Source organism: Elgaria multicarinata, chromosome 4 (assembly GCF_023053635.1).
Source record: "Elgaria multicarinata webbii isolate HBS135686 ecotype San Diego chromosome 4, rElgMul1.1.pri, whole genome shotgun sequence".
Lineage (NCBI taxonomy): Eukaryota > Metazoa > Chordata > Lepidosauria > Squamata > Anguidae > Elgaria > Elgaria multicarinata.
The window spans coordinates 124,220,036-124,232,584 of NC_086174.1; the positions used below are offsets into that span (position 1 = coordinate 124,220,036).

Here is a 12,549-nt window from a genome sequence, read left to right on the forward strand (position 1 = left end):
CTTATATTTCAAAATCTATATAGCAAAACCTTTAAGGCAAGAGATCTTAAAGCAGCTTATAAAATAGGCATCAGAATAAAACCAAAAATAACACACTAGTAAAATGTGTGGAATCTGAAATGGACTAACACGTTATTTCCATCCCATGAATGGCTTTGGGTGACTGCTCAGTGAGGTTAGGGTCTCTTCCCTCCTCACTATGCCGTGTAGAAAAGGTAAAGCAAGCCTACTCAATAGTCTCAAAGTTATTTTTCACTCCTATTATTCTCCTGCCTATCGATTCCCTATTTGTCTTTATCAGGTTATCTGAGGTGAGTCCTTCACTACTATACATTTGACTTGTCTTTATGACTAATCACTAACAAAGGTTGGAGGAAAATAGAATCAGGGGCAACAGCCTCCGAATGATTAAGGGCTCAGGGCCTTCATTTCATCTCAAGAAAAGTGACTGTCGTACTCATTAGTAATATACATTAAAAACAACAACTCAGGAGACTACTATTGCTCATCTGATGCCTGGTCTATGCTGGTGGGGTTGTTGTTGTTTTAAGGCATGCAGAATTAAATATATTGGTGTTTGTTTATTTTTTAAAAAAATGATGAGTGAGATAAGCAAACAAGCAGCACTCAAACTAGGAAGAGAGAGTAAAGGAGAAGGAAAAAAGGGTGGTGGTGGTATGACCAATTTAGGGAGCATTCCTATGGGAATGGCTGTCAGCCTCCAAACATGAGGCTTACGTTCCTCACATGTAGATCGGGAGGAGCGGAGGAGGCAATTGTCACCTACGCGCTCCTTCCACTCTGCATTTCAGCTAGACAGGTTTTTTCACCCAACTAGCTGAGGCGTCACGGAGGGGAGGTGGCAGGAGGATTCCTCATATACAGCGGCCTCCCCAGTCCCCTACATTCCCCACCCACAGGAACACCCTCTTTATCTTTCTCCTGAGCTCATCTTTTCCTGACCTCATCATGGAGTCAACTGGCACAGTTGTATATGAGGAATCCTCCTGCCATCTCCCCTCCCTAGTTGGGCGAAAAAACCTGTCTAGCTGAAATGCAGAGTGGGAGGAGCGCGGAGGTGGGAACACACATACAAACACTTTGAAATTCAACATCCAACTGTGTTTAGGAAGCTAAAACAAAGTGCTAAAGAGTCAGCTCTGTTTGATTTATTAATATTGGAATACATTTTCAAAAGACATTTCTACAGGTACAAATTCCACTACGTTTCACTTACACTAGGCTATGCAAAGAGGATAGTAGTATCACCCGTAAAGTTGTCAAAAAGTGAACATTATTGCTTTGCTTTTTTTTTTACTTTCAGTGAGCTGTAAGGAGAAGGTGTTACTAACTTGACAGAAGGAGTGCTAATTAGAAAGAAGTATAACTCAACCAACACACCTTGAAAAGATCTAAGAGTATCTGTCCTTGCGAGATGGACATTTTATTTCATTACTAATTTATTTTATTGGATCTCATAGTTCACTCTTTTATAGATTTGATTGTAGCAATCCTCCTGGATTTATGGCAAAAATGAAGGTTACTGTTCTTTTTTTCTTATAAAGTAATTCCCTTATACACTGCAGTTGCCTGTACTTGTAAATTATAGTAGCATAATGGAGAAGCCCAAAGTCTGCAATACACTGATCGACTTGCTGCTGGGAAAGGGAAATTTTTATTTTAAAAGAAGGAGAGTGCCCCAACCGGCTAATTTTTAAAATCTCTTACCACAGACAGGTTGTTTTTGTTTTAATTCTGAGCAAATTTCTTATTTATTAAGAACTTTAATGTTCAGCAAATGTCTTCAAAAAGTGAGCATTTCAAAAATTTAAGAGCTTGCATTGAGTTAAATGTTTTAACCCTGATTCATGTTTAAAGACATGTCAACTTCCTCCTCTTACTGGAATTTTTTTTAACCATCATTCCAGTTGCTTGTAATTACAGGGCATCCTGGTGTACAATGTGAACCTTTTTTCAGAAGGGATTATGAAAATATCACTTTCCTTCTCCTATTAAAGATATAGTTTGCCTGTCTACCAAGTGCCATAGTCAGCGAGAAGTGTTTGGATTATGCCCAGCAGCCAAAAAGGAAAACAGTCTTCAGTAGTCCTCAACTTTTTCAAACTCAGGACTAATCTTTAACCCAAGCATGATTTTAGGACCTAATCCTTAATTCTTTTACCATAAATTTGTATAGTGCTGGTGCAGACTGCGACCTAATAGCAGGTTCTGACCCACCAGTTGAAGACCAGTTGTTTAGAACAGTATAACCGCCAAAGTAGTAGTCTGTAGAAAGAATACATGATGAATGCAGAAATGACCCGGGCAGTTGACACGATTGCTCCTGAGCGCCCTCTCCTGAGTAGAGCTCATACAGCTCCGTGGTATACCCCACAGCTGAGAGCGATGAAACAAAATAGGAGACGGCTTGAGGGCAGGTGGAGACGAACTCCTAGTAGATGCAATCAAACACTGGTAAGTGCCTATAGTAAGGCATATTCAGGGGCACTGAGGGCAGCACAAAAAAACCACAATACTTTGCTGCCACTATTAAATCTTCAATTTGCCGCCCAGCGGAGCTTTTCAGAGTTGTCCAGCGGCTATTACATGCTGGCCCCAAGGACAAGGTAGAACCATCTGAGGCCCGCTGTAATGAATTTGCTAGGCACTTCCAAAATAAGATCTTTTGCATCCGCCAGGACTTAGACTCCAGTGGTATAGCAGGTGAATCTAGTGAAGTGTCCAGAGTACAGTCTTGTTCTGTAGTCTTGGATGAGTTTCAGTTGGTACAGCTTGAGGATATTGATAAGGTGCTTGGACAGATCCGTGCAACCACCTCTGTACTAGATCCTTGCCCCTCTTGGCTAATAAAAGCTAGTAGGGATGGAACAGCCGGCTGGGCCAAGGAGGTGATTAATGCCTCTCTACGAGAGGGAGTGGTCCCAGACCGTCTGAAAGAGGCGGTAGTGAGACCACTCCTGAAGAAAACTTCCTTGGACCTGGAAAATCTTAGTAATTACAGACCGGTAGCAAATGTTCCATTCCTGGGCAAGGTCCTTGAGCGGGTGGTGGCGGGCCAGCTCCAGAAACTCTTGGATGAGACTGATTATCTGGATCCATTTCAGTCGGGTTTCAGGCTTGGCTTTGGCACGGAAACAGCCTTGGTCGCACTGTATGATGACCTATGTCGGGAGAAAGACAGGGGGAGTGTGACTCTGTTGATTCTCCTTGATCTCTCAGCGGCTTTCGATATCATCGACCATGGTATCCTTCTGGAGCGTCTGGCTGAGTTGGGAGTGGGAGGCACTGCGTTGCAGTGGGTCCGCTCTTCCTTGGTGGGTCAGCTCCAGAAGGTGGTGCTTGGGGGGGCATTGCTCGGCCCCGTGGATTCTCCAGTATGGGGTTCTGCAGGGGTCGGTCTTGTCCCCCATGCTGTTTAACTTATACATGAAACTGTTGGGTGCGGTCATCCGGAGTTTTGGAGTGCGCTGTCATCAGTACGCTGACGACACGCAGCTCTACTGCTCCTTTTCATCTTCATCAGGTGGGGCTGTGGATGTGCTGAACTGGTGCCTGGCCGCGACAATGGACTGGATGAGGGCTAATAAACTGAAACTCAATCCAGACAAGACTGAGATGCTGCTGGTGGGTGGTTCCTCTGATCGGATGGGGGATGTTCAACCGCTTCTGGATGGGGTTGCACTCCCCCTGAAGGAGTAGGTTCGTAGCTTGGGGGTTCTCCTAGAACCATCTTTGTCTCTTGAGGCTCAGGTGGCCTTGGTGGCACGGAGTGCTTTCTACCAACTCCAGTTGGTGGCCCAGCTACGCACCCTATCTGGACAGGGATAACCTAGCTACACTTGTCCATACTCTAGTAACCTCCAAATTAGATTACTGCAATGTCCTCTACATGGGGCAGCCTTTGAAGACAATTCAGAAGCTGTAGCTTGTGCAAAATGTGGCAACCAGATTGATAGCTGGTGCAGGGAGGTCTGAGCATATAACACCGATTCTGGCCTGCTTGCATTGGCTGCCTATACGTTTCCAAGCCCAATTCAAGGTGCTGGTCTTAACCTATAAAGCCCTCCATGGCTTGGGACCACAATACCTGATGGAACGCCTCTCCCGACATGAACCTACCCGTACACTGCACTCAACATCTAAGGTCCTCTTCTGAGTGCCTACTCCAAGGGAAGCTCAGAGGATGGCAACAAGGGAGAGGGCCTTTTCGGTGGTGGCCCCCGACTGTGGAATGATCTCCCCGATGAGGCTCGCCTGGTGCCAACATTGTTATCCTTCAGGCGCCAGGTCAAGACTTTCCTCTTCTCCCAGGCATTTAAAGGCATTGAATGCTAAGTTTGTCTTTTAAAGGACCCCAGAATTGTTGTTTTAAATGGATGGTGCTGTTTTTATACTGCTGTTTTTATGTCTCTGATGGTTTTTAAATTTTGTATATTTTTAATGTTTACTGTTTTTAGCTTTTGTGAACCGCCCAGAGAGCTTCAGCTGTGGGGCCGTATATAAATGTAATTAAATAAATAAAATAAAATAAAATAAAATAAATACTTCCAACTTCAAGTGAAAATGGAAGAAAAAGACATACAGAAGGAATTACTTTTAGCATGCAAATGATATGTTTCTAGAAGGGGTAAAGGAGCCCATGGCAAGGCAGATACTTTGGTTGCAAAAGGAGCCTAGTTCAATTCCTAGCATCTCCAGTTTAAAGCATCTCAGGTAGGTAGGTAGGCTGGGAAAGATTTATACTCGAGACCTTAGAGAGCCTCCAGGAGTCAGAACAGACACTGGGCTAGATCAAGGCTGCTGAACCTTCGGATCACGGCCTATACCCACTCCTCAAAATCTCAGAATCCAAAGCATGGGGATCTCCCCAGATCATGTCCCCATAAGATCAGCTTTCCCACATTTGCTTGCCTGCCTGCTCTTCGGCATCACTGTCTCACTCTTTTCCCAGACCTAGAGCATCAAAAGACGTCGCACTCTAAGGTCACACATGTGCCTTCCTGCCTGCAACTCTGTCTCTACTGGGAAAATGAGTGAGAAACAGATGCTGACCAGGAAGCAGGCAGACAGGCTTCTTTTCCCTGCTGCGCGTTGAGGAAGAGAGCATATTTTTCAGCATGCACCAGGGAAGCAAAGACAGCTGTGTGCTGAAAAGGGGGCTTCCTTTCTTAGCGTGAGCAAGGAAATGGAAACATCTGTGTGGGTGTGCATGTACATCCATGTGCTTCATCTGTGTGAAAAAGGCGTGTTGGGCTTTGTCCCAGCCGACTGCTACTATTAAGGACCTCTACCACTGTCCCCTGAAGAAACACAGACCTTGGGGGATCGGAGAAAAAGGACCATCTCGCCTGGGGGAGAGGAACCAAGTCAATAAACAAACAGCAGCTTCATGTGTATGTTCAGAAGCAGCGAATCAATCACGAACAACACTGCCATAAATTATCATATAACAGGGGCAACAATCTTTTATTTTATTTTATATTTTATAAATATGCATTATATTTTATTTTATTCTTTGCTTGCTCCTCAGCCAAAAATGTCTCCTGGAGCAGTTCACAATCAATCAGTTATTTTTTATTTATTGCATTTCTATATCACCCAGTAGCCAAAGCTCTCTGGGAAGTTCACAAAAATTAAAACCATGAAGTACAATTCAAAGTATAAAACCACAATATAAAAGCACAACCGGGATGAAACCGAGCAGCAATTTAGAGGTTACTTTATATAGATTTAAAATACAGATTTTAAGCAGCAAAGTTAAAAGACTAAGATGATAAAGTGTTAAACAAGATGATTCCTGCCCGCAGGCTTACATTCTAAAAAAGATAGGAAATGCTAGGAGTTGTAGGACTCTTTTCTTTCTAAACACATAGGATGGAACTCTTAGTGTATTTCTATTTATTAGCCTAGTCCCTGCAATGTGGTTTTACCTGATATTATTTTTTAGGCAGTGTTGGGATGTTCAGTAATTTTATATTGTTGGTTTTATTGTGATTTTATTTGTAGCATTATTGTAAACAGCCTAGAGGGGGGAAATCTTAGGTATTTAATCAATAAAATGAACTAAATAAATAAATACATAAATTTATTTATGTATTTATAAATAAATTTATATTTATAAATATAAATATTAAAAACTAAACCATTTATTCTGGCATGTGCTTTCATGGACTATAGCTCACTTCATCAGATGCATGGATTGGACCATTATGGAGAGCTTCAGGTTTTACAATGTACTCATAGGTGTCGGGGGGGAACCTCAGAAGGAAACTAAAAGAGGGATGTTCCTGATGGTTCCACTTGGATCTATGGTGGGATTGGAGTCCACCAGGAGAAGAGCCTACTGTGTAGTGGTACCCCTCCAATGGAATTCCCTGCCCTTGGAGATCAGGCAGGTGCCAATTCTGTATTGCTTCCGGTGCCTCCTGAAAACATTTTTTCAGGAAGTTTTTCCTGAATGACCTCCCACAGTTCTATCAGAACTTTGTTCTTTTAAAAATGTAATTTTTAGTACAGTGTTTTTATTCTTTTATTTTATTTGTTGTTCACTGCTCCAAAAACTTTGGATGGAAAGCGGTATATAAATATTGTAAATAAAAAAAGTAAATAAATTCAGAAAGTGACAATCACAGGATTCAAACCTCTAGCAATGGAACTGAATCCTTTGATGAATTCTATCTCTGCAGTCCCTCACTCTTACCACGCTTTGAAGTTTCTTTGCTGCACTACGGCCATTTCAAAGTCAGTTACAGAGGGCCAGTTTACTGAACATTGCTGGCTTATCTTGGGTTATTTAACCCACTATGAGCCATGGTGTATGCCAAATATGTGCAGCCGCCATTTTGAATATGTAACCCCCGATTGGGCCGATCGGGAGCTGTGCAGTGTTGTGTAAACACTGCTATTGTGAGTTATTTGAAGGTTAAACAACTCTCACATAACCTGACTACTAATCAAAGCTTATTTGAGGATTCTTTAACCCTTGAATAACCCACAATGGCTGGGTTCGCACAACATAGTGCAACTCATGATCACCTTGAACGGAGTGGGGGGGGGTTGTACTGAAAATAGCAGCGACGTGTGCGCAGCACACACCACGGCTCGCTGTAGGTTAAAGATCCCATCATGACCTGGCCGTGTCATGCAAACCAGGTCAGAGTATCCTGGGATGCTGATGTTTTTGAATATTGCCTGATGAATATTTCTGATGTCAGATTTGTGGCTGTTTAAGCTTTTCTGTACAGAACTGGCCAGTTTGTCCTAGATAGAATACAGAAAGGCATCACTGACAGAAGATGGCATATATCACATTAGAAGATGAGCAAGTGAATAAACCCCTAATACTCTGGGTAACATTATTTTGTTTCCAGAGTAGATATGGGGACAGAGTTGGTATCTGGACCCTGTGTTTATATAATTAATGTGATCTGCTATTGCTAGTAAGTAGCTGTTTTAGGTTGGGGGACTATCTAAAAACAAGTATACACCTCCCACCCAAGGACTGTGAAAGATGTGTCCTTGTCCAGAATGGGCTTTAGGTCTTTGATTATACTTTCGAGTGATTTTAGCTGGGAATTGTAGGTGGCAACAAGTGGTGTTCTGCTTCCTCTTCTGGGTTTGTTCCTACCACATACTTGGTATGAATATATAAATCCTAGTTGGATGTCACGGTAGAGTATGGCAAAAAAACTGTGGTTTAATTAATGGGGGCACTTGGGGTTGTTCATGGTTAAATAAGCCCAAGTTAACCCACTGCTTGTTGTTTAACCCATGAATAAACCCAACTGCCCAGGTTCAGATGTCATAGAAACAACCCTTGAAGGCAGCATTCGAGATCTGTTAATGTGAACTGGAAGCAGCTTGAGCCCCCGCAACTCATGAGGCAATTAACCCATGAATTGCTGCAGGACACCACTGTGATGCCCAAACAAGACCATAAACTGGCCCTGAATGAGAAGGATTGCCGGTCTGTCTGAACTTAATATTTTTTTCTCTTTTTGAGTGGAGGGGAAACTTATATTCACAGAGGAAATGAAAATATATAACCGAGTCCTTCTCTCCTCATGAACTTGCACTGAATCAGGATTCCACATTAAGGAAATGGGCTACAGATTCTGATGGAAGTTCTCACTGCCCTCTCTCTATTGAGATCAAATGGATTTCTACTGGATTACAGAGTTAAGTTTTGGAAGCAAGACAGTTAGCCAAAAACCCTGTTTGATATTTCTTCAAAACTCAAAAAAACCCAAAAGAAAAAGGAAGGATGGATGTGAGATGCACTACTTAAAAAGACCGCAAAAGGTTTAGAGCAGAGAATAAGATGAAGATGAGGAATGGGGAAAGGAAGAAGAATAAGAGGAATCAGAGTTAAATAAGTCCAAGGTAGACAGCTTATACCAAGTTCTGAAGGTGATAGACCTTTAAACCTGATATGACAAGAGATTAGAAGAAGAATGTTTAAAGGTAGCAAGACCAAATATGATAAAAGGCTAAATAACCAGAAAAGAACAGCCAAAATATATGCCCGTATATGGAAAGGAATTTGCAGGTGGATGGACGGTGGGAGGCAGCGGGGAGCAAAGGCTGAATGTTTCCTGGAATTCCTCTCTGAGAACTGGGAATGTTAACAAAAGTAGCTACTATAGCAACACAGCATCCACATAAGTTTCTATGTATGTCCCTCAACATAGCTAAACTACACTTTTGGTACATACTTTGTTACACTACACCCCTATGGAACGTGTATGTTTCTCCTCACAGGACAAATAGCAGCTTTGGGTGTGTGCAACTGTGTGTGTGTGTGTGCATGAGACAGACAGAGAGAGAGGGGGGGGGAGGGAGAAGGATTTTAAGCAGGGAAAATGGCCCACAGAGGGGCAAAGTTTTTTCTTCTTCTTTTAAACACATTTGCTCAGCACCACTGTCCTGATCCAAAACATGGCTCTTCCAGAAATATTTACCAATTTAAAATTAAATCTTCAGGAGATCCAATCACCAATACCCTGACATGTTGTCTATTTTGGCCCTGAGTCTGTAGAACCAGTATTTAGAAAACCAAGCAACTCATGGTTGACTAGGCCTTTGAGGGTTGGTTTTTGTTGTTCTGTTTATAACACTATTTCCCCTACATCCTATATTCTATGGTAAACTGCTTTTGAAACCTAGGAAAATGTCATGGTTTGATATGGCATGGGAGGATGTATTTAATACACACTCATACAGTTTTGTGGGAGAGAGAAAAGAGGGACATGGATGTATCATAAGTTACTAAAAGGAATTGCCTGGCTAGAACCAGTCAAGTTTTAAGCTGGCTTCAGGTTCACATTTGGCATATTTCTTAGACTTTTACATTATCTGTTTTGTCACATGGCTACTAAAAATGTTTCAAAATACACTAAGAGTGAGTGAGAGACTGTGTGCAGGAGTGTATACACAGACACAAACACAAACAAATACAAACACATACATGGTTTTGTTGTTGCATTAACAAGTCTAAATGTTGGTATTATCCAAAAGGCGGCTTTTGATTGTTCACAGAAGCACAATAGGAACATATGAACAAAAGAAGCTGCCTTACCGAGTCAGACCATTGGTCCATTTAGCCCAGTATTGTCAGCACTGACTGGCAGAAGCTCTCCAGAGTTTCAGGCAGGATTCTTTCCTCACAATACCTGGAGAAGCCAGGGATCGAACCTGGGACCTTCTGCATGCAAAGCATCTGCTCTATCACACTGAGCTATGGCCCCTCCATAGCTCAGTGTGATAGCTCAGTGTGATGACGTGAGAGGGTTTCAAATTATCCTAAAGAAAAAAGGTATCAACATGATGATCCAGCAAGTTTCCTCTACAGTGCATCAAATAATCAGAGACTGAGAAAACTTGGCTGTATGAAGTATTTTAGATTGCATGCAAGGAACATGAACCATTCTGAAGAAACATTCCATGCTGATTCCTTCTTTTTGATTTTTACTGCAAAATACTTAATTTGAAAGTCTGATTTTAGATCTAAATAATTTGTTTATTTTGATGTGACTAGTGGAGTGCTCCTGCTAAGAGTTCCAACCAGCCATGCCCTTTTCCACAACCCGTGAACTTTACTGAAATGTATTTTCAATTACAAAAAAACAAAATGAAACCTAATATGACTTGGATGTCTGATAACCCACTTAACTGATAATTGAGTCCGCGAGAAAGTTTTTTGCTGTTGTTTTGGTTTTGGTTTTAAAAAAGCTTAATAAATAAAATGTATTAAGCAAAATGAGGACGTAGTTTGTAACTATTAAATATACCCTTCTAAATCTAGAGAGGAAAGGCTCAACCAATAAGTACCGAGTGACCTAGTTCACATGATCACAGTGAGTTGAACAAGCCACAATGGCTGCTTTAAGTCATGGCGCATGCCGGGTGCCATTTGCCTAAGCAGTCACCTGAGCACAGTTTATCATATCATCCAAACCTGGCTGGCATGGCCTGTTGAAGGGGGAAACAACCCTCAAATAATCCAGCAACATCCCATGGGTTATTTGTTTCCCTCTCCAACAAACTAAGCTGCCCGGGTTCAGATGGCACCAGAAGCTACACCCAGGCAGGGGCAAACTGCCTTCCCCTCATTAAAATGTAAGTAGAATACAAAAAATTGAAATTAGCCCACTCCCCTGGTTTACAGGACCGCTCACTCTTTGCTTATTTATAGTAGTACACAAATAGTGCACTTAAAGAAACCTTCTTTGTTGGAAACCATTAAAAGGAAATTTAAAAAGCCTCATTTGATGAAGCTCAGCTATGAATTATTATAATTTCTTGATAGCATCTATTTTTGGCTATAAAGAACAACATAAAGTAAAACATATTAAAGTAAAGCATATTAGTTGCAAATAGAGCATTCATTCATTTGTTGCATTTCTGTGCTGCCCAATACCTAAAGCTTACTGGCCAATTCACAAAAAAGAGCTAAACCCATAAAATATAAAACAAAACATAGCATAAAAACCTAAAAAACGAAACAACAACAACAAAAGCTACAGAATAAAACCAAAGTTAAATCAACAGCTACACTAAGACCTAAAAAGAATGTGCACTGTTTTTTAAAACCTGAAGTAAGTGTGTGGGGGGGTAAAAAGGCCTTCTCCTGGCACCAAAAAGGCCACAATGTAGGGACAATATAGATCTTTGCGGGGGGAGCACCAGGAGCCAAAACAAAGATCAAAACAAGATTTCCAAGTCAAATTCTATACAAAGATCGCATGAGTTGTATGCAATACAAAATGCACACACATGCACACGCACAAACACACACACAGGAAAGGCACAGTAGAAGTATACAAAGATAGTCACACCAGTATGTGTTTGCAGAACTAATGCTTTTAATCTGGTATAATTAAAAACGTGTGTGTGTGTGTGTGTGTGTGTGTGTGTGTGTGTGTATTTAAATCTGCAAAGTCCACATTTTAATATAAACCTGTACTGAACAGCCCAGGTCTATCCTTCACTCCCCACTCCCGCCGTGAGTATAAAATATGCAGAATCCTACCCGGCCATATTGCCATGGGCTGTGTTGTCAAGGTGACAGAGTAGCTCCAGGGTTTGAGCGTTGCTTGATGAATCATCAGGGGATTCATGACTGCCTGATTCCAATTCCTTCGGCATCCTCCAAACAGCCGCACATGTCATGACTTTACTGTCTGAAGCTAAGGAACAGAGGATAATGTCAACAGATCACAGTATGGGGAGGTTTGGAGACATTCTGGAATGCAGGGCATCAGTATTTTTGCAACCATAGGCAAGGCACAGCACATCTGCCATTTAAATTTTTTAAATAATCCTATTGAGCTTTATTCTGACAATATAACACACAAACAAAATGATAGGTTACCAGCAAGCAAGCAGTTTAATTCAGAGCCCATTATTAGCATACTTTCAATTCATACGTCTAAAATTCTAAAGACAAACATTTAGAGTGAAATGCAGTTCCACTGGAACTACTTTTCCAAATGCTGCTTCCCCCATATGTCCATCTCAATTAATATTGGAAATTACAGTGATCACTTGCTGAGGTACCATTTTTCACCTTAATGGTAATAACATGGGCATAATTTTAAGGTCTCCATCTCGGGTTTTGCTGGGTGAGCTTTAATTTGCATGTATAGCATTAAATCACCTTTTCTGTAGAGAATTATATTTTTTTAAGTGCTATACTTCAAGAGCCCACCCCAGTTTCAATTTTCAGCATAAAATCCAAAAGACCTGAAGGTAAAATTCCCCCTAACTTTTCTTGCGCCAAAACTTTACAAACCCAAAGCCATTGCTAGCTCCTAAGTTTCCCTGAACTGCCTTAGAACAGCATGTATATAAAATAGAAGACCAAATTTACCTTCTATTTGTGCGTGTGTGTGTGTGTGTGTGTGAGTGAGTGTGAGTGTGTGTGAGTGTGTGTGTGTGTGTGTGTGTGTGTGTGAGAGAGAGAGAGAGAGAGAGAGAGAGAGAGAGAGAGAGAGAGAGAAGTACTTCTCCACAAGGGTACTGGTTCGT

General features: G+C 41.5%; 1 protein-coding gene across 1 annotated transcript in view; it reads right to left on the minus strand.

Annotated features, from left to right (window-relative positions):
* EIPR1 (EARP complex and GARP complex interacting protein 1) overlaps nucleotides 1-12,549 on the minus strand; it is a 74,683-nt gene that overhangs the window by 24,449 nt on the left and 37,685 nt on the right. The window contains exon 4 of the mRNA XM_063125134.1: nucleotides 11,552-11,708. Within this exon, the coding sequence (XP_062981204.1) occupies nucleotides 11,552-11,708 (157 nt within the window). The remainder of the gene's footprint in view (nucleotides 1-11,551; nucleotides 11,709-12,549) is intronic.